The 24,106-nt window shown below is 42.3% G+C and overlaps 1 protein-coding gene across 2 annotated transcripts; it reads right to left on the reverse strand.

Moving 5' to 3' along the window:
- TBC1D9B (TBC1 domain family member 9B) lies at window positions 1-23,310 on the reverse strand. Of its 2 annotated transcripts, XM_075509403.1 has the most exons (22): window positions 23,078-23,310; window positions 20,298-20,408; window positions 17,188-17,306; window positions 15,893-16,121; window positions 14,982-15,240; window positions 14,123-14,330; window positions 13,780-13,992; window positions 13,455-13,616; window positions 12,706-12,856; window positions 12,086-12,300; window positions 11,217-11,334; window positions 10,215-10,500; window positions 9,417-9,546; window positions 8,114-8,212; window positions 7,229-7,297; window positions 6,181-6,421; window positions 5,745-5,810; window positions 5,519-5,590; window positions 5,057-5,107; window positions 3,942-3,989; window positions 3,381-3,487; window positions 1-2,462 (listed from the first exon to the last, which is right to left on the reverse strand). In XM_075509403.1, exons 1-22 carry the CDS (start codon window positions 23,193-23,195, stop codon window positions 1,770-1,772), a joined length of 3,765 nt encoding a protein of 1,254 aa, XP_075365518.1. In that variant the 5' UTR covers window positions 23,196-23,310; the 3' UTR covers window positions 1-1,769. The 2 variants fall into 2 exon arrangements, with proteins under 2 accessions (XP_075365518.1, XP_075365519.1); XM_075509404.1 differs by lacking the exon at window positions 5,057-5,107 and having other exon boundaries at window positions 23,078-23,309.
- Window positions 23,311-24,106: the final 796 nt, after the last annotated feature.

The raw sequence follows: 24,106 nt of genomic DNA on the forward strand, positions 1-24,106 counted from the left end.
TAGGATTCTGGTTCATTTATTGAGTACATGACAGATAAGACAGACAGACAGTGTAAAATCACATGTATTATTTGTACTTTTAAAAAATTACAATAAATTATTGAGTAATTAGTAAAAGCAGTTTTACTAATGGCTGCTCTCCAGTGATACAGGACAGAGGAGGCAGAGAAATAAGAAATATGTACCAGCTGTGAATACATACAGAGAATGTCACAAGGAGGAATTAACACTGAGTAGCACACCAAGTAGTGTTAAATGGGAACATCCAACTGCACGGGTCCCTCCCATCCTTTATTTTCCAAATGCCAGCCAAAAGCTGTAGCAAACCTTGCCTTCAGTGCAGGGTCTGCTCTCGCCAAGCAGCAGCATCTCTCGCTCTGGCCCTGCAAGGCAGATGCCTGCGTACTGAGATGAATTTATTTGTAGGAACAGCATTAATTCTCCTTTCTTGGAGCACACACCCTACTACCAGAAGGCTAACTCTTAGTTTCTTCTGGTCTTAATTGATTTAAAAGAGCAGTCACTTAGTCTCCCAGTTATTTCGTCTCTAACTGGAAAGAGATCTAGTCTATTGAGGTTTCCCATAATGGGCTAATGGCAGAGGGCCACACTGCTTGGAATTCTTCCTCTTTAGGTACAAATGTCCTTTGATGTGTAGTAGTTTCTAAGAGCGGCTAGACTCTTGGTACAGAAGATGTTCAGAAAGGACACACTGAGCAGCTGCAGGTGGCACAACACTCCTGCACATCTTCCTGCCCCAAGCATTTGTGAGGGCTGACTGATCAGAGTATTCTTAGGGGTCCTCCTAAAAATTGGACCCATCACTAGCTAGTAAAAATGGAGAATCAGCAAGAAACAATGGATGTTTCCTGTACCAACAGGGAAAGTCCAGCAGACCAGCATGCCACTGCCCTGTAACACTGAGGCTGATTCACCAACTTCTAATTTAGGAACATATTCCCTCGTTATAACTGTCATGAGCCCATTGATTGACTTAATACTTCTGCACTGAAGCCAAGGAGCTTGTGACTTCCCAGACCAACTGAAAACAACGGCTTTCAAAGAATTAGAAAAGCAAATGCTAGGAAACCAGGCTTGTCTGAAAACTCCTGAATGTTGAAGGAGAAAAAAAGGTGGTCATACACTATGAAAATGCCAAATCACATCTGAAAGAAACCTGCAGTTCTGAGAAATGTCTGTGTTTAGACCTTAGGGTGCTGGGAGCAGTGGGACACATTTGCATTAAAGCTGCTGAGTCACAGAACAGCATTGAAGAACTTACAAGACTATTTATAGGTCAGGGTCCTATAGCACTTGACTACACTGCATTAGCTCTCAGATTGGCAGCCAGAGGTGAACGTGGTTTCAAGCCAGGCTGCATCTGCTGTGCAAGTTACCCAGGAACCTACAGCAAACAAGGGCAGGCAAGGAGCAGTTACTGTCTGAAATAAAACTTCATTAAAATAAAAGATAGCAAAAGGCAGACATGCGTAATTTATGGTGGTAATTCTATATGCCAGGGGCTATTAGGTTCTAATGGCTCTTGAGAATGTAAATCTAATTCTGTCAGCCAGAGTAGCCAAAGAAGCACCTACACAAAACAGTCACTGTCAGAAGCCCCTTATCAATCGGAATCTATTGTAATTGTGTAGTTACTGGTCTCTGATTAAACAAAAAAATACCCCAAACACAAAATACCAAACCATCCTGCCATCTGCCACATTATCTCCCTGTTTTATCTCCCAAAGACAACTCCTGCTTTCTTGAGTTCACCCTGACACGGAGGAAAGTTCATAGTCACTGGATGAACTGAACTGCCTCTCTACCTTCTTCTGATCTTTGATCTTTTGCAGAATGTTGACCTTCTTCTCAAAGTAGTTTACAAGGGCTGTTTCCGTCAGCATGGAAGCTAAGATCTGCTCAAAGGAGATAGACCAGTCAGTATCAATGGTACTACCATACCTGGCAGCTGAACTACTGCCTTCACAACCAACCAGGACTGTGTCATCTGCAATGTCTTCACACTGCAGGGAGCCTGTGCTGACCATGGAGTAGGAAGACATGGACATATCATCTTTGGTTTCATCATCTGATAGCAGCTGTAAAGGAGAGCCTTGTCCTTCCCCTGGCCCATCTCCTAGAGTTTGGTTCTCCTGCTGTGTTTTTTCAGGCTGAGCATCTCCACAGGTTTTGTCCTCGTGGTCAGCTTGGGGTTGCTGCTCCACTGCTGAATTCTGACTCTGTTCAGATGTTGGTGACTCCTCTTCACTCACAGGATCTTGGGTACTGTTTGCTTTGCAGTCCTCAGACTTCCTCGTGGGTCTATTGGAGAATTTTTTCCCAACCTCCCCAATTCGCAGAAGTAGACTGGCTACAGTGGCAATTGCATGGTACAGCTCTTGCTCCACCGGGTCCTCACTGAACATGTTGTAAAGGGTCTTGCATAACTCTATGAATTGTTCCTTTAAAAGACAAAGACCAAAAAATCATACTTCGGGCTGAAAAAAGTTGACAGTGCCAGATCACAGAATCATAGAGTATCTCAAGTTGGAAGGGACCCATAAGGATCATCGAGTCCAACTCCCTGCTCCTCACAGGACTACCTAAAACAAAACCATAAGAGCGTCGTCCAGACGCTCCTTGAGATGAAGCAACAGGCACCGTTTTGACTGACTCCTTGTTTATCTGCCTCCCCACCAAGTAAGTGGCAACTTATTGTACTGATTCAGAACAGTCCAATACAGGCAAACTCTTCTCTCTCTGCTGTAGCAGCTAAATTGAGACACAGCTAGCAATTTAATAGCGGTGGTTCTTTTGCTCACAGATGAACAGAGTACTCACTCACATCTGAGAAAACCTAAAGTTTTACTTCTGTCCTGCTACTCTTTTGTGGTCAGCTTTTAAGCATTTCCAAACTGGTTTAAGTAGCACCCATCAAGGAAATTAGAGACAGAAAAGATCACACCAGTCATCAGACTCTCTTTCCTGTAACCACACTCTTCGCTCTCCACCAAGCAGCTGTAACTTGAGGCAATGCAAAACCAAAAAAGCCAAACAAGTTTACATGACCGATGGCATATTTGAAACACACTGCTCTGGAGGGAAAACACAGATCACAGTTCTTATAAGAAAAATTGGTCTGGGAGGCAGAGAGAATCAAATACATTTGATCAGCTGAAACAAAGCAGTTTGCCCAAGTCCACTGAGGAATTCCAACACAAATGTGTGGAATTAAGAGGCTTCTAAAGCTCACCAGAACAGAATGGCAGGGCAATCTACAGGTAAGGACTGAGTATGCTGGCAAAATGGCTGCACATACTGCTGAATTCCCCACTAAGGTGACAGTCATCTAACTGGAAACCTTCACATTCACTTCTTACCTGGCTCATTTTGGGGAGATCTTTAATGGTTTCTTTCTTGGACTCTTTTTCCTTGGCCCACATTCTTAGGTAGTATCTATAGTCCTGTGGACTGGTACCTTTCTCCTCTGCAAGGCAAGAGCAAGCCACACTACTGTCAGGTGGTTAACAGTTTCAGACTTAAAAAGTGAACGCTGTGCCAGCAAAAATTATGCTAGAAACAGGTTTTATTGACAGTCCAAGGAAGGATCTATCAGGAAGGCTGCATTGTTTTCTGCTGGTTTATCTGATCCAGCTCAGCAGAGCAAAAATTTTAACACTGGTGCATCAACCTGACTTCTTATAAATTAGCTCTATGAGTTGACAACTTACCAAACATGATTTACAAATGTTATCATCTTGGTATGTAAGAGAGTCAGAGCAGTAAGGCATAAGAGAGATTTATTTCCTGGCTCACATCCCACTTTACCTCTGTCCACAAGGGACACTTTGAAAGGTCTCCTTGATACAGCAAAGGACAACGAACAGTTCATAATACGAGAAAGACAAGACTAGAGTGTGATCTATTTATGATGAAATTACCTTTTTCTGGACCATTCTCATTTCTCCTTCCTTTATCTTCTTGGGTTTCTAAAAAATTATGGAATTATAAAAGAATGATTAATCACTGATTTACAGCAATACAGCACCTGAAGAACATAAGACAACTCATATACAAATTAAAATAATACAAGAATATATTTAATAGAAGTTACATCTCACACTCCCACGTGATGTTTGTAGGAGTGAACAGAACAGGATGGAAGCAAGAGGCTGATGAGATGAACTGGATAAAAAGCCACACTGAGAAAGTGGGTTGAAGAGCTGAGGTAGAGGGCAGAACTCTTAAAAGAAAGGGTGAAACACAGGTACGAAAGACAGCTAAGCAATGTGATGGCTTAAAGACAAAGAAGTTCAGTTATCCAAAGCAAGATAATGAATGGGAAAAAAACCACCACTAAGCACATATGTGACTAATACCTACACTCACCATTATTCACTGACTGAACTGACACTTTAGGAGTAATTTGCAGAGTCTAACTTCACAAACTTCGCTTCTGGTTCCCTGTATTGTCACTAGACTTTATAGGAAATCTTGGCTCAACTCAGACTGTTAAGTTAGCCATCTAGCACCAAACAGCACAACTAATTACTCACATTTTTTTTGAGCATTATTATATTTTGGTAAACATTTAGCACAAATGACACTTTGACCTCCTATTTGACAATCCCTAAAATTATATTTTAAGAAATACAGTAAATTAGTCTACTAAAAGTTTTACAATTCAATGGCATGCATCCTTATTCCTTTAAATTAGGAGAGTGTGGAGGAGGCACAGGTATCATCTAGCCAGGCCAGCAAGCCTAGCACCCCCCACGCTCTGCTCTGAGTGTATTTTCCCCCCGCCAGTTTCAAGGGTGAGATAAACTCCACTGAAAGAAGCTGGACAAAACCTATTTTGACCAAGGTTGAAACACAATAGGTAGAATATACCAAAAGGTATCTAACTACTTATAGCACTTTATTCATAGTGGGAGTGTCATGAGAGAGGAGCAGCAGCAACAACTTCAGAGTATTTAAAATAGCACACTGGTGCTGGCAGATGATATCAGCATTATAGCCATGCTCAATGCATGCACATAATCCATGGACTGACCTTGAGACTCACAGTGCAGGCAGAAATCCAGCTCTGAGACAAAAGGAGATACTTGAGCAGCAGAAAAAGGGGTTGAGGGGACAATATCCCAGATAAAACAGAAGAAAAGGCCAGACATAGACAGACACAGAGAAGGAAACAAAAACAAGAAGAGAGACAATGAGACTTGCATGAAAAGCCTAAATCATGGTGGGAGACAGGGGCTGGTAAAAGCACACTGCTGCTCCTCAGCAGTCTGTAACCGTGCTTCAGAGGGGTCCTGCATGAAATGGGCATCGAGCAGTTTAAGCTCCCGACTTCTTTCCCATCATGCAACAAAGACAGTGCACTCAAACACACTGGCAATCTTAACATACTACCACCACGAGACCATGCTTTGCAAAATATCACTATTCGTAGCACATGGATTTGTGCTGCAACTCCTGCCTAAACTGAGAGGTAAAGGCAGCGGTGTTGTATTACCTTCTGTTGTAACATCCTCTGTGAAATAACTTGTGGCCTCCAAAGCAGACTCTGCCTCCTCTGGATTCAGAGCTGTATTTACAGAGAAGGAAATGTTAAGATCTCTAAGCTAATTGAACAGCCGTATCACCCACTTCATTAGCAAAATTCATGAGGCATCCCTTTTCAATTGCGTGTTAGAACAGACCATGCTCAATAGTAGCAACATATGAAAGCAATCACTCACCGGGAGGCAGATGGAGTTTGTAAAGTACTTTGAGTTTTTCAGTGAGGTCACCATGGTACATCCCGCCTGCGAAAAAAAAAAATGGTTAAGAAAATAGCAATTAGGATAAAGAATCACCCTCTGCTCACAGGCTCAAACCAGAATGAGTTCACATGCAATGAGGAAACGCTAACTGCACAAAGCCCTGTGCAGAAGCAGTAAAAAAAAAAAATCTACAGCAAAGCTGCATCTTGTTGGTTTGCCACCTATCGTTTCCCAAAACAGGAGACTGCCTAGCAGCAAAAAGGCATCTTATGTTCTGCCTGAGGCTTCCTGTAAGGCTGTTACCCTCCCCTCATTGACAGTGCAAACATCACTATCTCCTTTTAATTCTCTGCTTGAAAAAGGACAGAAACAATCTTTGCAATATTCCATCATCTCCAAAAACACCACTTACTCATCCCTGTCACAAACTCCTTGAAGTTAATGAGAGAATCCCTGTTCTCATCCAGAAGCCGGAACAAGCGCCCTGCTAGCACAGGCGTATGTGCACCACAGGACCAGGGGGTCAAACTGATAAACAGCTCTTTGAACTGCTCCACGTCTATGCGATACTGCTCCAGGTAGGGTAAACTCTGATCTCGGCGGGCAGCTGCAGCACGATTGTTTCCCCAGTAACAGCTCATCAGATACTTTGCCTTTGGAGGGAAAGGATTAATAGGTCAGATTATACTACACTACAACAATACACAGGAATGGAGACTTTGTTATAGCTCAAGAGTAGCATTGAATAAGCAGAGAAGAGACATTTCAGGGGACACTGTTTACCTCCCCCATTATTCCTAGCATTACTTCACTACAAAATAATATGAAATGAAGAAAGAGACAGGGATTTCACAAAAAGGACAAAGAACAATTTTAAGTGAAAAATAAAAAGAACATGATTTCAGGTTTGAACGAGATGACACTCAGGCTTTACTGCAAAGGGAACATGCAGGTTTTAGAACTAAGCCTCTCTTTCTGAGTCTACAGCACAGTGCAACTGAGTTTGCAGCGACTTTAGTAAATGCAGTTGGGTAATATCATTCTTTTTAAAATACAAACGTTGACAAATAGAGGCAAAGCACTTAAGTAATTTTGTCACAATTACAGAGCAAGTCAATGGCAAACTTGAGAATGAAAATTGAGGCACAGTCAATCCTAGCTCCATGTTCTAAGTGCTATGTGACATTCCTTTCCATTGACTCCACGATCTCTTTCTGAATAAATATAATCCAAATACTGTGAATGTGTTTTGGCCATCTTGGGGCGGGGGGGGGGGGGGGGGGGAATCAGTTGGATAGTAATAGGGCCAGTCTCACTGGTACCACGGATAACAGAATGCAACATCTGTTTCTGATAGGTTGGATTAAGAATCGAAGCAAAGTTATTGCTTCCCTTTCAACTTATTTTGATATTTGTTCTCTCTGTGTCAGAACACATTCTTCCTCGCTCTAGCTTCTTACCTTGAACACTACATACAGCTCTTCTAGTTCTTCAATAGAGAAACCAATGTCACTAGACACAGCTCGGACCTACAGTTAGGGAGAAAATAGAGTGAACATTTTATTTCAAAGCTAGAAAAATTAAATATGACTCACTGAAAAATCTATGTAACACAGAAGAGAACAAGTGCAAGGAGATATGACACAGGATGGGAGGGAAAACATAACCATTCCAATACCTCCCATTGCTATGGATTACAGGTCAGGAAGACAATTTCTGGTCAAGCAGAAACTGCTGACCTTTTGAGCAGCTAGAAAAAATTACTGCGCTTATTCCCTGTTTGTGCAGACCTGACTGTGCTCCTGCCTCTTGTTTTTATCTTCAGATGTTTGATTCAGATACATTGAAAAACAACAGTGAAAGAAACATGTGGATAAGGTTCTTCATCTAGGACATGGGAGATACTTGCAACAGGTGTGGATACTCCCCTTTGGCCATGAACCCTTCTGTAAAATTCCATAATGTGCTAGCATACTCTCTAAATGGCAGGAAAATAATTATCTGCTAGCTAGCTCTTCTCAAAGATTCCAGGCAAGTAGTAAAACAGATAGCGCTAGGCAGTGGAGACTACTACAAGTAGTTTTTATCTCCCTCCATGCCAAACATCTCATTTGATCGTGACCTAGCACTTCAATCCATTTTATTAGATTAACTAGAACCATGTGAAGAAGAAAACTGAAAATCCATTATTCCAGCCAGTAAATCAATTTTTTTTCATATTAACTGCAATTCTTTAAGTCACTTAAAACCAGGTCTGCTACAGGGCAAACCTTCTAGATGCTTACAGCAAAACACATTCCATTAGTATACCATTTGGTAGCTCATTCAATCTGGGATTCACATACCACACTCTTCTTGGCTGTATCCTCCAGAGACTGGATCACTTTCAGCCTTTGTTTAAAACGCATTTGTTCAATATCATCTGCCTTCAAATTGCTAAATTTCTGCAAGAAAGGAAGCAGACCAAGTCAACATCATCTCCTGAAGAAAGAACAACCCCTGTTCAATTATATGTTCTTTAACAAGTGTACTATCCCCTCAGAGATGATCTAAAACCCCTAGAAGCCTTTTCCAAGGACCAAAAAGATGAGAAAAAACTTGAGCTCTATTCCCTATTCACCCCTGTCCTGCAAGAGAAGTCATTCAGAATTCATGGGAAATCCAACATCAGAGGTTTCTAAAGAACAGCTGAAAAAGCATGTCAAGATTGACAGAAATACAGATTGTGTACTGTGGCAAGAGATAAGAGAATAGACAGGTTGTCATTCCTTCCAGCCCTGTTTTTTAATAGGACCCATATGAGATTCAGCTAGAAACACCAAAGTTAACAGGCTTTTCTTCTGACTAGGTCAGACAAGTAAGATGAACTTGGTGACACTCTCTTATAAAAGAAACTGAGAACAAACAGAGATGGCAGATTTGAAGAAACAAACAAAATACCCACCAAAATGACAACTGCCTGACTGTAAGCAGCTGGAAAGGGCCAGGATGAAGAACAGGAGATAAAGGGGGAAATGAATCCACATTTACCACAGCGTAGCAGAGAAGAACTGTCAAACACCAGTTCTCTTGCCTGCGTTCTCTCCATCATTCAGATACAAATTTCTTATGAGTTTGCTCTCAGTATGAATAATGAGGTACAACTCCACCAGTGCAGAGGTATTTCAACAGCACTGGTATTTCTGGTCCCAGAACGTGGTGGGTGTCAGAAGAGGATTCCTGTGAACATGAACTGGGATGCTTCCATGTTTCTGCCTCTGCCATCATACCTCATAATTTTTACCCTGAATTTCCCTCCCCGACTCCCTAGCACTGACAATCCTCACATACAAGTAAGAATGGAGACTTTTTTGGCAAAGCAGGAAGAAGTCTCTGGTCTGTAATTTTTACTTATTTGCAGTCTTTGTTTAAATCTCCACTGGTGGTGGGGAGACTCTTTGTAATCCACAGTAGCCAACAGTGTTGCTGTTGGCAACACTTCTTCTGTTGGCAGCACTTCTCATACCAAACAGGAGGATTAATGGCTTGGGCCTGCACTCCTTGAGCACCTCAAGCTATGAACACTGTTCAAATTCAGGCTGCACAAAGTATAAAACTGGATGTTAGTAGAGAAACATCTTTTGAGCAAAAACTAAGCCAGAACCTTACCTCATAGGATGTTTTGATGAGTTCAAAGATGTCAATTTCAAGTGGTGGGTCATCTCCACTCGTCAATAAGGCATGCAAGTGGGGAATAGGGGGAGAGACGCTCTGTCTGTTAACTACGTTGTCCAAGTATCTGTGGGGAAGAAACAGAAGAGATGCAATGCTCCAGGATTAGTGTCCAGGAAAAGAAGTAATATCCTAAATGCATCATTCCCAACTTCTTTGTATCATTAATCTAAATACGTAGGAAAATTTAATTTTTCCCAGCTAACCTGCAATGCTACTCTCAATGTATCTGAGGTAAAGTTGATTTTCACCCTATTTTTGGGGTATCTACTCTTTTTAAAGTGGGCTTCAAGTAGTAAGCTGAAGATCGTGCTGCACATAGAAGAGATTCACGTTTCAAACAAGAAAATCTTACATTTACTAGACTTGGGAGATATCTTCTTGATAAAGTTTTATGTTTCTAGAATGTGATTCCTGCCAGTATCTGTTCTTAATAGTAGATCAGAATTCTTCTGTGAATCTCGGATAACAGCCCTTTGAAGTTAAAATTCAAACTGAGAAGCAGGAATGCATTATGCTGCAAAGCAAACAATTCCAGAAATATGGGATTCCTCCATACTTGAGTCAAAAATTAATTTCAGCTGTTGTAGAAAGCAACAGCAAACCTCTCTGGAGCTCAAGTTGTGTCCTAGAGTGTTACCTGTGACCTGCTACGTAATGGAATTAGGTAGAAAGAGATGATGACTAAAAGGGTACTGTTACTATTCAGTTATAAATAAGAACAATGAATGGTACCTGCCGAGGATAGTCATGGCTTCACCTTCATCACTGCACTGTAACAACTTCTCCATGTTGGCATCAAGTATGGCCAATGACACTTGCAAGATAAACTTGATTCCCTCATAGAAAAAACAGTCAACAATGACCACGGCACTCTCAAAAGGCATGACACTGAGAAAGAGAGTGAGAAACCAGGAAAGGGATATGGTGGAAATCACTCCCAGGTCCTGCATCTTTTCTGACAGCTGTGGAAGATACTCTCGTGTAAGTTCTTCAAAGATGCCTTGGTCCACCAATGCACCTGGGAAAACAAACAAAAACAATGGTAGAACTCAAATCGGTGGTATCATGGTACGATACCCAAGCTAATCAATTATTAAACAAAATAGTGTAAGTTCACTTTAATTTCATATAAGCCTCTTAACATCAGAACTAAAATTAACAAATTGATTTGGATTTGTTCCCTGTTCTCAATAAAAGCAACATATTTCAATAGAGACTATTCCTGCATTGCAGAGCATGCAGAAAGAGAATCTCTCATTGATCTATGCATTTTCCCTGAAAGGACGGGTGGAGGATTACTGATATTATTGTATTTACATCAAACTATACTCTTTTATACAGACCAACTTTAAAAGCCCATGAAGCAGTGCTTTCACTAACCTTTCCTGGGAGCCTATTCCAAAGATTTAATACATCATTCAGATGGGTAAAAAATAACCCAATAATTTTCTTCTAGATATGTCTCCTTACTGCTAATGGTCCCTCCTGCTACCAATTTTTAGTGACTTCATCTTCCTTGTTACTACAAGGTAGTACTACTACCTTGGTAGCCTGTAGTGTCTCTTCCTATGTCTCCATCACACACCTGCAACTTTAAAGGGAACAGGGTTGTGCTTAATCATCTTTAAAATGCATCACATTTAATTCATTCTGAACAACAAAATGGTCCTGAGAGATGCTGGTGCAACAGTAGCTGAAAATCCAGGCTCCAGCATGGATTTGACAAAGACTCACCCACTACTCTTGTGTTGTAGTAATCTGGCAACATCCGCTCACATAAAGCCACTAGGAGCCAGAAAGCCTCCTCCTCATTGCAGTACAGCAACAGTACCGACGTAACAATGTTCATAGCCTACGAGCCGTCAAGTTAAATATGCAATATAGGAGAGAAACATGAAGATGCTCATGAAAGCTCTGTCATTACAGACCAGCTAAACTTAAAAAGCATGAATATAGCAAAACTGTCACTGAGAGTCACATCTATTTCCAGCTTTTACTGGTATCTGAGTCAATAGATGACCGTAAGCCAATTTACCTTCCTGTTTCAGTTCCTCTGTTTGTGAGGCAGCAAATAATGTAACTACTTTTTCTCAAGCACTTTTGTTAATCAATGCGACTAAATATAATTTTCAAAGTTTTCATAAAAAGCTTTGTAACAATTTGGTCGTAACAGAACAACATAATGAGAACCTCTAATACCAGGGCAATACACAAAATGAATCTGAATTCCCACCGAGTTGTTTCACAAACCAGCAACTGGCTTCGTTTTCAATACACTGCCCATGTGCATCATCACTTATTTGATTTAATTGCTCTTTTTAACGAAACCAGAAAATGTTTTTGCTGAACTAGGGAAAGCTCTAGCAGGAAAACTAGTAAAAGGCTCTGTCATTACACCTAGCAGAAATGAGCAAAGTCTATCCAAATGCTGTATCCAAAGGATAGTTAAGAGATCTTGCAACATTACCACTTCTTTCCTACTCTCACACCACCAGATGGACAGCATGAAGGAAAAGTCTGAAACAGAACAAAAAACTGCAGAAAAAGTCCAAGTCAATCACGGTCACCATGTAGGACTAAAAAGTCTAAGACTTCTTTCTTACCTGACAGTACCCAATTGTTGGATTTCTGAATGCATAAGCTGTTAAGACTCTCCGGAGGGCAGCAATTCCCAACTCATTCTGGAAGGCAGGATGTTCTGGCATAGAACGGTGCAGATCTCTCTCAATTTCCTCTGTAGCAAGATTGTACTTTCCCATTGACTTTTCCACAAGATCTGCATAGTAACCAGGATGAGTCACCATCTCATTCCAAGCCCCTGTAACAACAAACAAATACTGCTTCACCTCTTGAGCTTTGGAATACAGATTTTATGCCCACAGTTGCAGAGAAGAGGCTGCCAGGAAGCACTACATGAACTCATCAACTACAAATAGATATGAAAGTATAGTAACAAACTCATTGTTAAATCATCGTGTTAGAGTCTAGGTCCCAACACTGAAACGCAGACGAAGGAGGCCAAAGAGCTACTACACTCATAAAGGAAGTCATCTCAGGAATGCGATCACTGCATTTTTGGCAAAAACAACATGAAGTATCATTCAGGTGGAGTTAACTTGTGATTAATTTATTCTGAAATGAGCTAAGATTTGTACCTTTTCCTTTGAGATGTGCAGAAAGCTTATTTCTGCTAGCTGTCAAAGTATCCAGCACAACCTCCTACCTGAGAAAAGGAGCCACAGCTCTCCACGAAGATTCTCTGGGATTCCTTTTTGCACCAGCTCCCTAGTCTTGGCAGTGCGATACATACACATCCCTCGCCCATATTCAAAGAAATGAATGTTCCAAGACTCCTCCTTCATCTTCTCCTTTGCCTTCACAGGAACAAATATGGCCATTTTAGGAGATTAATGCATTTTTATGTTTGTAGGACAGATGATATCTGGGTATACTCAGGCCTACACTTCACAAGAGAAATGCATTGTGACATTTAAAGCCTTTCTTCTTCCTGCTGAATAAAAGGATGTATGCTAATCTACACTGTTGTGAATCAGTTCTGACCTTGCTTAAAGTCGAATCTTTACAGTGCTAACATCGGCTGCGCAATGGCATTACATAAATGCAAGCAGAACTATAGTCTAAGGCGATTAATTAGCAAGCAGAGATACCACTTCTCTGCTTTCTGGAGCTGAAGAAAAGTAGTTCTTCACAGACATGAATTTACATCCCAGAAGCACAGTAACACTAATTTCTCAGCCTCTAGTCAAGTATCTCAGGTATCTCAGTACTGATAAAGTAAGCTGACGGTCAGGTTACATCTATGCAGCACTATCATTGTGACAGATGCAGCAGTGATACTGCAGGACTGACCAGGGATAAAATGCATTGTCAGAGTCTTAGAGCAGGACAGGAAATCTGCAACCTTCTGCAAAGTATTTAGAGTTAATTGTTTTAAGTTAAAATATTATTTACCCCTTTGGGTCCCAAGAGCTCCTCAGAATTTCTTCTGAAGAGTTTGAGTAGTCCCTGCGAGGCTGTTGGCACTTCCCCGGCACAGAAGTTGACAGGTTGATGGCTGAAAGCAGACGTTGGGCTAACTGCAAGAGGGCTGCTGGAAGGCAACTCTGGAACTTCCTGAACAACAGAACATAAAGCATCTGAGCTCAGGCAGCCTCCCTCCTCTGCTAACTGTATAACAAAGAGACATCATTTGCTGGTAATGAGCACTGTTAACACACTGTAAGAAGCACTACTCTAAAAAGTTGGCAAATGCTCTTCCCAGCTATTTCCTTAGTACCTCACAACCAGGATCAGCCAAATTCCACTTCCATTCCCTGTCGCTGCCACATGGTTTCTTGGATGGCGTTCTCTGCAAGAAGTCAGAGATTCTCTGTACCAAGAAATCTCGGTCTTTCAGATTGGCAAAGAAGAAGGTCATTTTACTTTTAGTGCTGATGGACAGAGGGCTGGGCAAGACACTGGAACTATCTGCTTTCTCAACTATTGTCACCTAGAAGACAAAGACAAGGGCCATTTGGATCTAGCACTCTCCATTATCTATAAAGCACCACACAAAAGCTAGAAGCACACAAAAGACAAGACAGGCCTGTCTTCTTAATATACAGCTAAGAAATCCCCACCTCCCTGAGAGGAATGATGAGATGACAGGCCTCCTCTGCCTTGCTGGCAAAACAGATGTAATTGTTGGAAACAAACATCTGGCCAGGAATATGCATCTTGTTGAACGGTGTCCACAAGGTACAGTCTGTATGTCCATCCAGGCATTCATCCTTGGGCAACCGGAAAGTGGCACGGTAGCACTCATTTTTGGCTCGAGCATCCAGGTCTCTGGGGAAAAGTAAAGAGTAGCCCCCAGAGGTTTTTTCTCACTTGAAAAACCCACTCAAACACTAATGTTAAGTGTTCATTCCAATCACAACCTTCAGACTGTGCTGTGTATTCTTAGTATTCATTTCTCTAACTGAGATGCCACCCCTTATCTGACTCCTCTTTCAGCCTTCAGACATGCTTCACTGACAAGGTATGTCCTGCAATACAAGATAAAATATGCAAGTGTATCTGCGAAACTTAAATGTTACATCAGATTCTGAAACTGCAGAGAACAGTCCCCAGCAGGAGGATTTATTACAATACAAATGTGTATTACTTTTATAAATCTTCAACTTCAGACAAAGGGGCTGATGTACTTTTTTCTTTCACACTTTTTTTTTTTTTAAACAGAATTTTCAACAGTTTCTAGTTGAAAATTCCTTTTGACAGTGCCCAGTCATGCATGAGGAAGACATGAGGGGGTGTGTGAATTCAGCACCAATTTGGGATGGGAAAAAAAAGAATAGGCAGAGAGAGGGCTAATGACTGAAATAAGTGATGCAGCCCCTAGAGTGAGAAAACCCCAGTGGCACCTGGGAGCTACACAGTAATGCAGATTTATTATTACAATCCCCTGTTATGTGTCTTCTCACTGCTGGAAACATATACCTTTTTAATGCAGAGATGTTCTTAAGAGGCTTTCTGGGCTTTGGGAGGGACTTGTCCTGTAGGAAGGTCTCATTATCCAATAGCTGCCGCATAGCAATGTTAGCCAACTGCTCCATCAGCTTGAATGTCTCGTTGATGTTGAGAAACATGGAAAAATAAAGTTCACTGTCCCTTGTGCTTACTTTAATGCACTCAGGGAACAGCAGTGTAGCATTTTTTTCTAGCTGGGTTACATCCACCCACTGGATCACCAGTGTCACTGGGGAAAAAAGTTTAAAAAAACCCTACTATTACAATTCAAGGCAAAATAACAAACAAACAGAAATTAAACTCAAGCAGCAAGTAAGCTCTCAATGTAGCAGCATTTTTCCCCTCTTATATGTGGACGATTCTTTTTCTTCATACTTTTACTGGGTTCTCCAAAAATACTTGGAAATAATCTTTGGGATTAACTAGACTAGAAATAATGCAGTTCCAAAAGGACTGTAAATGCTTTCAACTACAGCTACTCAAGTTTTCATTCTTTCGTTACAGCAAATTAGCTTTTAGACTCAGCAAATTAGCAAATTAGACTCAGGAGTTCAAACTTTGTAAATATTGGGTCCTGGCAGTGGTTCCAAATAAAACTCACAAAGATAAAAATATTTCTTGGTTCTCTAATCCAGTTGAATTAAAACTTCAGGTGTACTTGTACAACTTGAGAAATGTTTTGAAAAATAACTCAGGCATTCAGTCGAAACATCACTGAAGTGCCTATGAGTACAAGGACTGATCTATGTGTTGAGCTAGACCTCAAAGGATTCCTAACAGGAAAAAAACTGTCAGCTTAAAAAAAGTTCACACAAAAAATCAATTGCATCAAAAAGATCATGGGAAACGGCAGAAAAACAACTAGCAGGCTTATAACTCACCCTCTTTGCCCAGCAGGAAGGAGTAGAAACAGAGGTGATTGACGGTGAGGTACAGCCAACCCTGCCTGGGTACACGTCCCTTCCAATAGCTGCAGGAATAGTAATTGACCAACTTCTCTACCTCGGGCATCCCAAACTGCTTCCGCATCTTCAGTTCAGCCTCTTTGAATTTACCTGGATCCTCTTCACTCTGGGGCTGCTCATTCTTGTTCTCTTCAGCAATAATCCCCTGAAAGGACATGAGAGGAGAGAGAGAAGAAATGCAAGGGAACATGCCTGCTGACAGACATAATATACAGCAAAAGGTCACAGCAGCAATCCAGAAGACAGAAAGAAGAAACAAAACACAGCAGTTATAATTTCTCCTGTCACGTTAGAGAAATAGTAAAGACATGTAGAAAGAGCACTCAGATAGTCGGGGAGTCTGTGATCTGGGATCTACTCCTGAACACATTCATGTTTAACGTTCGACCAAGTTTCTCACGGCTGGCCTGGTAACACTTTGAACAACCTGCAGGAGAACTGAAGTCCATTTCACTTGCAAACATGCTTCTTCAACAGGAAGAAGATTATCTGACAGGAAGGGCAGAACTCAGCAGTCTGTCAGATCTTGACTGTCCAGAAGGAAAAACAAATGACCACAATCTCTCTCACACACAGACATACACAGAGAAAATACAAAGAATCTGACTGGAGTACTGGAAAAGACTCAAATTGCTGCTGTTCAATAAAAAATGTATTTGTAAGTTTCTACTCTGGAGAAGTTGTGGGCTGGGAATCTGAAGTGTGTTAACTGCACAACAAGCAGAGGCACCCGTCTGACTCAGAAGTAAGTGGAAGTTGGGGTGCAGTTCCTTTACAACCTAGATGCTTTTTAGACCACCGTGGCAGGGCCAGCACATTGCTTGCAGACTAGAATTCTCTCTCCTGTATTAGTTGCTAGATGAACCCTTGTTAAACATTCTCTCTACATTGAAGGTATAATCGCCAAGGATTTTGAAGAGGTATTATATTTTAATTAGTAGGAGCATCCTAAACAGGCTGTTCCTTGAGATCTAGTGCTCATAACCTTCCCCCTCAAGCGCATTTGTCCAGTCTTATGACTGTAATGTGATGCTGATAATACTGTATGCATTCCATGACGATTCCAAATGTATGTATGTCTGAAAAGGGAGCAGAGAGAAGTTCCGCAATGGAGCTCTTGCTCCCTCCCTCCCAAGGGTAAAAATTTCTTAAAACCACCTCCCCATTTTTTCTCAGGATCTGGAAGTCGTTCAGGGAAACATGTCGCTTACATGTATCTTGCCCTTGACAAAGGTGGTGATATCTTCTTCATTATCAAAGATGGATAGAGTTTGCAGTAAGTTATTCTCCAGCCATTCCCAATGCTTTGTGATCTCTTTACGAGATGATCCTAATTGAAGGGGTGAAAGATGATGGAAGAGCAAAGAAAAAAGAAATTAGAACAAGGTCTTTTTTCCTCCAAGTTCACAGCAGGAAACTAATAATTACCAAACAGTGACCAGGACAAATCAAACACACCAACTGTATACATGTCAGGGATATTTTATGTACACCAACATTATGTTTCTAATGAAATGTCCCCACTGCCACCAAGGATAATCAGCACACTACCAACAGATCATCCTATTTGACAGTGCACACCAAATACAGCTTTTTTCCCCCGACAAAAAGCATTCTTATGTTCCAGACGAGAAGTACTCTTTTAATTCCTGGCATTCTAGAATAAAAATAATGAACTTTCAGAATAACCTTGAAATTTCAGAACAACTGAAGTTTTTGTACTACAAAGGGGTTCAATTTTCCATGGGCAATGGTCAGCAGAGAGCACGCAATTCCAAAACAAAAAGCAACCAAAATATTCACGTCAGAAAGTTGTTTTTCCTAAATAAAAATGTCTCAGCAAAACTTATATCAGTTAGTTGTCTTTAATCACACAGTCCACAAGAGTTCACAAACGATAAGCTTCACTGCGTAACCAAGTTAAAGAACTTTTCTATAGAAAGTTGCCTTAGTTAGTTGCCATTAATTATTTCAAAGATTTGTATTTACTAAAAGATTTCTTCCTCTGTATCAACAGCTATCACTATATTCTCTTGTAGACAGAAAAAAAAAGCAGAAGAAATAAAAACAGCAATTCAATTCTTTTTAACAAGATAAGAATCATCATTAAATGCAGACAGAAAGAAATCTGCTTAAATGCAAATCACAGACATTTTTAAGTTTCTCTTTGCCAAATTCCAGTAAATTTATCTTCTGAATTTTCATACAAAAGCAGTGGGATATCTAAAAATGTTAACAGCATGACTCCCACTACTCGATTTCTCTGTGAGTACATTAGACCCCTCCGTGTGGTTAATGATGGAAAAGAAGAAAGCAGCAGACAACACAAGCAGTTCCCTAAAGCTATTGCTCTACCTGACTTTCTTTTTTGAGAGGCAGCTTCAGCAATGAAATAGTCTTCACGTATTTGTAGCTGGATACCTAAACACAAAACGCAATGCCAGCTAGTCTGTGGTTTCATAAGCAAAAATAACTCCAGGACCTGAAACCAAAAACTAGAAACAAGTAAGCTGTCTTGTCTCAAAGGATTGCAGGGCTATGAATTTGTGTGTACAGCCCAATGGATTTAGACAACAAATATTTTTTCTTTTGCCTCTGTGTATAAGTTTACTTGACATCTATCCTAGCCATCTGACAATGTTTTTAAAGTACAAATGATTTTGAGTAATACAAAATGGCTTATTTTAAGGGCACAGAATTATCAATTATAGGATGCTTTGGTTGTGGAAAAAACCCACAGGTTCAGCAACAACGGCAGGAGAATAAAGTCTGTGTTCTGTTTGGTTTCATGAGCTGCATCTCTCACCAAGTGACAGCAGACAAATTGCTAAAATAAGCCAGGCCTCAATAATTTTACATCTTTCTAAGAACAACATTAGAATGACATATATGAAGGAGTAAAATTCTGCAATTCCTACAAAGAGAGTTGTAAGAGCAAAGTGCTGAAAGGCCGAAGCTGCATGCATGACCAGAATGCTGCCCACTAGTATTTACACGATAAATTGTAAAAAAAATATATGCATTTTTCAGCTAGAGAGCCATATCCATTTTATAACTTTAAGTGAATGCCAGTACTCTTACTCTGACAGTAAAATGAGAACCAGATATGATTAAAAAAATACTTTGGATTAAAACACTATATTTACTCCAGTATAATAATTTATCAATCCATTCAGTTGTTATATAGCCCATCTCATTCTACCATGCTCCATTACTTAAAAGTAACTGAGTTACAGAGGATATCAACTAAACACTCCAGAAACAGTACAAAAATAACACACTCATTGAGTGTCAAGATACTGGAAAATTTCAGATTTGCAGTGTATGTGGCCACTAAATATTCTGCTTTTTTCTATGCAGTTTCTGGCCTGCTATTTTGTTTTCTGTCTTTCTTCCTCTCTGCCTTCTCCCTCCTCAAAAGGGAAACTGAGTTTCTGTGAAACACAGCAACTTCTAAACTGCTCTTCTGCAGAATTTAAGTAGCTCTGCAAGGGAGAATATCGTGTTGGTTGCCTGGGGAGAAGATGGGAACAGGGAAAACAAGACATCAACATCTGTGGGCTTAGCAAATGACTACTTCATGCTGAGATTTTACGTCTCAACCACAAAGTGAGAAGTGAAGATTCTTATTATAAACAAAATTGGTCTAACAAATACGTCTAAGATATTTTCTCTTTAGCAACCAGTAGGACCCAAAGCCTTAATCAAAGTTCACCACCAGATATTAGAAGGTTGTACCATGATATTCTAATACAGCAGTTACATTTCTCCAGTAAAAGAGGCCAAGGATTCTTGATGTTTTAAAAAAATATCATTGTAATATATTTTACAAAGATAGTATATCTAGATACCTATTACAGGCCAGAAATAGCATAAAAAAATAAATTGGATCAAGACAGTAAAGAGATTCCCCGAAGAGTGTTTGGCACCTTGAATGACCTTACTTGTTCCCATCTTGTACCGTGTTCCTGGTAAGCAGGTTTTGGCACAACACTCATTGTCCCACAGCAATATTATCATCACGGCTTTATTCTCTGAACAATCTCACTATGACCTTGCAAACAGATACACTTTGGAAGAAAGAAAATTCATAACATCTGCAAAAACGGAAGTTTTTACAGAGCCTTAAGTTCCTAAACTACAGTTTAAAAAACACCGAGAAGTTTTGTCATTTCTGGTATCTTCTACTACCCCACCAGAAGCTCTAGAAAGTTTCCTGAGCAGTCACAGAATACTCATATGCAGGATAACTGATCATCTGAACCAAACAGACAATGAAGTAACACAAATCCAGACCCTGACAAGTCACATCAATACATACCGCACGCCACTGCCCAATACACTTGAGAGTCCTGAGTCTGGTGCAGAATACGGTATGGGGCAACTCTGGCACTGGAATCTAAAACCACATCTAATGTTCCCACAAGAAGACCTAGGAGGCAGAGAGAGATAAATTAAACAATGTAATACCAAAACAAAGAATCGGGTTAAGTAAAAATACAGGATCAACACTACAGAAAAATGCCGATTCGTATCATGTACGCTGTGATGGAAGAGCAATGGCATTTGGTCGAGAAAATAAAGACATACATCCAGTCACTGCAAGCAAATTACCTATAAACCAACTACAGCCAATCCCACTGGTAATGGATAAAGTTTAGATGGCAATTAAATGTCTACTAAACCTCGTTATAATCCTCCGCCTTCCTAGGAGGGTTTTGTAATAGAAGTGAAACATATTTTTCTCTGTGGGGTTTCTGTTGCTAATAGTGATTTTTAAGCCTACTAAACAAAAACACAGAAGACTTTTCAATGCTGTATCTTTCAGCATCACCTATGCAAACAGTAGGTAATATAACTCATCCAAAATGGAATAAAAGAGCTCTAGAAAAACTGGTACTCACAGGTTTCAGTGATGTTTCTAGAAGTGCTTCCATTAAACAAAGAAAGAAGTAGGATAAAAATTTGGTAATATAGAAGTTCAAATATATTTTTATATTATGTTAAATAAAAAAGGAGGCACTTCCAGAATAAATGCTGACAGCCACCAGACTTTGTAAAGCAAATCCATTTATTTCAATTAAGTCTATTTATTAGATAAATCAAATATTTAAGATGATACTTTGCTTTGTTATTCTAGATAATGTACTATGAGCATTTTTAATGCAAATTAATTTTGCAACATCCTCATGATTCAAAGTTTTCTAATATTAGAACTTGGAAAGGGAGCATGGTTGCTCCTCTGGATCGCTATCTGGGAGGCCCAGGCTCGATTCCCTGCCCTCCTCCCTATGGTTTGGGTAAGTCTGAGCAAACTCTACTCATCCATATCTCATTCACTATTATGAAACATCCTACTTCCTTCCCTTTATCTCTCTTGGCTATACAAAAGCAAGTAATAGATTAGCAATATACCACTGATCGTGCTTCAAGAGAAATGCCACCTATAGCAAGCTCATCTGGTAATCCTTAAAACAAATACATATACATCCAGCACAGCAGGATCTCAGTTTTGGCTCCAGGTTTCTTGCGTACAGTTTTAGGCAGAATACGGATTAAAAAGTCATGTTGAATACTTCTTATAACAGTACTGAATGTGTCAAATATTGACATATGGACCGGTAACAAGACACGCTTAAGAACTTGAGTATGACAGCAACTTAAACACCTTTCCAGCTTGGCTGAATATCTACATTCTAACTCTAAAATGTCAACTTGCAGTTGTACAGCTCCTTAAGGAGGATACGTGGCTTTTAACACGTAGGAGCTCTGAAGAAGAGTCTCTCAATGAGCTAAACGAGCTCAAGAAGTAACCTGGCTCAAAGCTTCAACCATTTAAGAATAGATCAGTTAAATGCTTCCAGAATAGGACCAGGTGTCATTTCTTCTTGTAAAAAACCTAGGAAATTCCAGAATACAATTATATGTCTACATGCAAAATTATACAAGTAAGTTACTTTACATAAAACAGAGTAATTCAAAATAATTTTGAACATTGTGAAAAGATGAAATATGCTAAGGATGTTTATCAGCTGCATCATTTCTGTAGTTAGTATATTTGGTTAACAGGGCTAATTCATGAAACTGGTTGTGCATAATTCATAAATGTAAAAAGCACATTTTTGTTATTCACACAACTGTGTAAGCATTTTGCACATAAATGGGGTGTTTTAAAAGTGAGGGGAGTTTTTGTTGTTGCTAACATTGTGCCTTGGTCACAGTTACGTTATTTTAACAGTTTCTGTCACCAAGCATGGCTATCAGGCATACGCACACAAGTAGTTTTCCTTGGGCTGCACCCACACAACTTCACCCCCGGCCCAAGCACAGCACAATTTTCATACAGATATTAATGAAAAACTACGTCTTACTTTGAACCTTTAAATCTTGGAAAACCACACCAAAAAACAGAAAGAAAACACCTCAACAATTCGAGGCAAGGCGAGTATGACAAAGAAGCCATTTTTGACAAAGGAAGAAGATCATCCTAGCCACCCGTTACAGTTATTTGTCCTCCCCGTGCAGCAGCAGCGCTTGGGGAGGCCTGACCACACACCCCCCGCAGTGCCAGGCGCTCCACAGACCCAGCCGGGAGGCAGCAGGTACGGCCCACAGCTCCCACGAACTGCGGGGGCAAGCGGGGGCCTGCCCGGAGGGGGCCTGCCCGGAGGGCGCAGGGATGGGGCAAGGCGCGGACACATCTGGGGGTGCCGCGGACAGCGGCCGCCGCTCGCCGTCAGCTGCCACCGCCACCGAGCGCGTCCCAGCGGCTGGGCGCCGACGGCGGCGGCTCTCCGGGGGCTACACACAGCCAGGAGAAGCGAGGGGAAAGGCGGGACGGGCTCACCCCAGCCGGCGGGGCCTGCATCTCCCCCCCACCACCCGGGTCCCCCCAGCCCCGCAGCCGCCGTGGTACCGAGGCGGGCAGCTCCCGCCCCGCCCTGACGGGACCCGCGACGCGGTCCTGGGGCGGCCCCTCAGCCCGCCGGGCCGGGCCCTGCGGGGACGCGGCAGCAGGGCAGGAGTCCCCCCCGCTGCCCGCGCAGCGCCGGCCCCGAGGCGGCCGGGCCGGAGCCTCCCCTCAGCCCCGCCGCGCCTCACCCGTGAGGCCGCCCCCTTTGCCGTGTCCCCGCCGGCGCTGGAGCAAGAAGAAGGGGTTGGCCCGCTCCGTGACCCACAACGCGCCGGCCAGCAGCACCTCCTCGGGCCCCAGCCACATCGTGGCGGGGCCGCCGCGGCGGAGCGGCTCGGCGGGGCTGGGCTGGGCTGGGCCCGGCCGGAGCGGGGAGGCGGCGCAGGGGGAGCGGCCGGGCCGCGCCGACGGGTCACGGGGCCGCGCCGGCGGCCACGGCGCCCTCTAGCGGCCCGGCCCCCTCACGGCAGCGGGGCGGTGCCATGCTGCCGCTGTGGCGCGGGAGCGAGGGCCGCGGCTCCGCAGCGGCGAGGTAGTAGGTTCGAGCCCCGCTCCACGGAGTGCGGCCAGTGCCACCTCCCTGTACCGTCCTCAGGGGGCAGCTGGCGTTCAGGTCCGCGCTCTGCAGGGCGGGTCCCCCCCTCTGCCTCCCGGTGGCTGCGGTGCTGCAGAAGGCATTCATTGGGCCCTCAGCCTCCACTGAAAAGACCTTTGTCAGAGTGGCTCAAATTTGATGGGAGCAATGTGCTTATATAGTAAAAAATCGGGCAGATGAGAAATCTTCCTGCGCAACCCCGTGGGACCCGTTGAAGCTGCCATTAACTAACGCAGACTATTTAAATGCTCCCTCCCATTGTACATGCCGTAATTTATTGCAGGGACCTCCCAGTGCAGCTTTGCAGGGGGCTACAGCCTCCGCTCCAAACTGCTGACCCCACCGCTGCCCTCACCTGCGGCCCCCGGCCCTCCGCACAGCAAGGACACGTCCAGCTCTCCTACCCGGGGCTGCCGGTGCTTCCACCGCCCTTCTGGGGAGATGGGAATTCATTTACCCTTTTTGCTGTGAAGCACACGCACTGCCGGGCACTGCCAGCATCTCAGCCTCAGCGAGCCAGCCCGTGCCCCGCTGGGAGAGGGGCCCTGGCATCTCCCTCCTGGCAGCCGGCTCCATTTTGGTCCTTGTTTTGCGGCTCTAGAGCCCATGCAGGGCTGGTGAT

The sequence above is a fragment of the Mycteria americana genome, chromosome 8 (assembly GCF_035582795.1).
Source record: "Mycteria americana isolate JAX WOST 10 ecotype Jacksonville Zoo and Gardens chromosome 8, USCA_MyAme_1.0, whole genome shotgun sequence".
Taxonomy (NCBI): domain Eukaryota; kingdom Metazoa; phylum Chordata; class Aves; order Ciconiiformes; family Ciconiidae; genus Mycteria; species Mycteria americana.

What these genes read in the sequence shown, in the direction of transcription:
- TBC1D9B (XM_075509403.1), bottom strand. Translation starts at nt 23,195, where the DNA reads ATGTGGCTGGGGCCCGAGGAGGTGCTGCTGGCCGGCGCGTTGTGGGTC. An exon ending in AGCTCTTGGGACCCAAAGGG is followed by an intron (nt 12,857 to 13,454) that starts GTAAATAATATT and finishes GTTCCTGTGAAG; the next exon opens with GCAAAGGAGAAGATGAAGGA. An exon ending in GCTGTGGCTCCTTTTCTCAG is followed by an intron (nt 12,301 to 12,705) that starts GTAGGAGGTTGT and finishes TTGTTGTTACAG; the next exon opens with GGGCTTGGAATGAGATGGTG.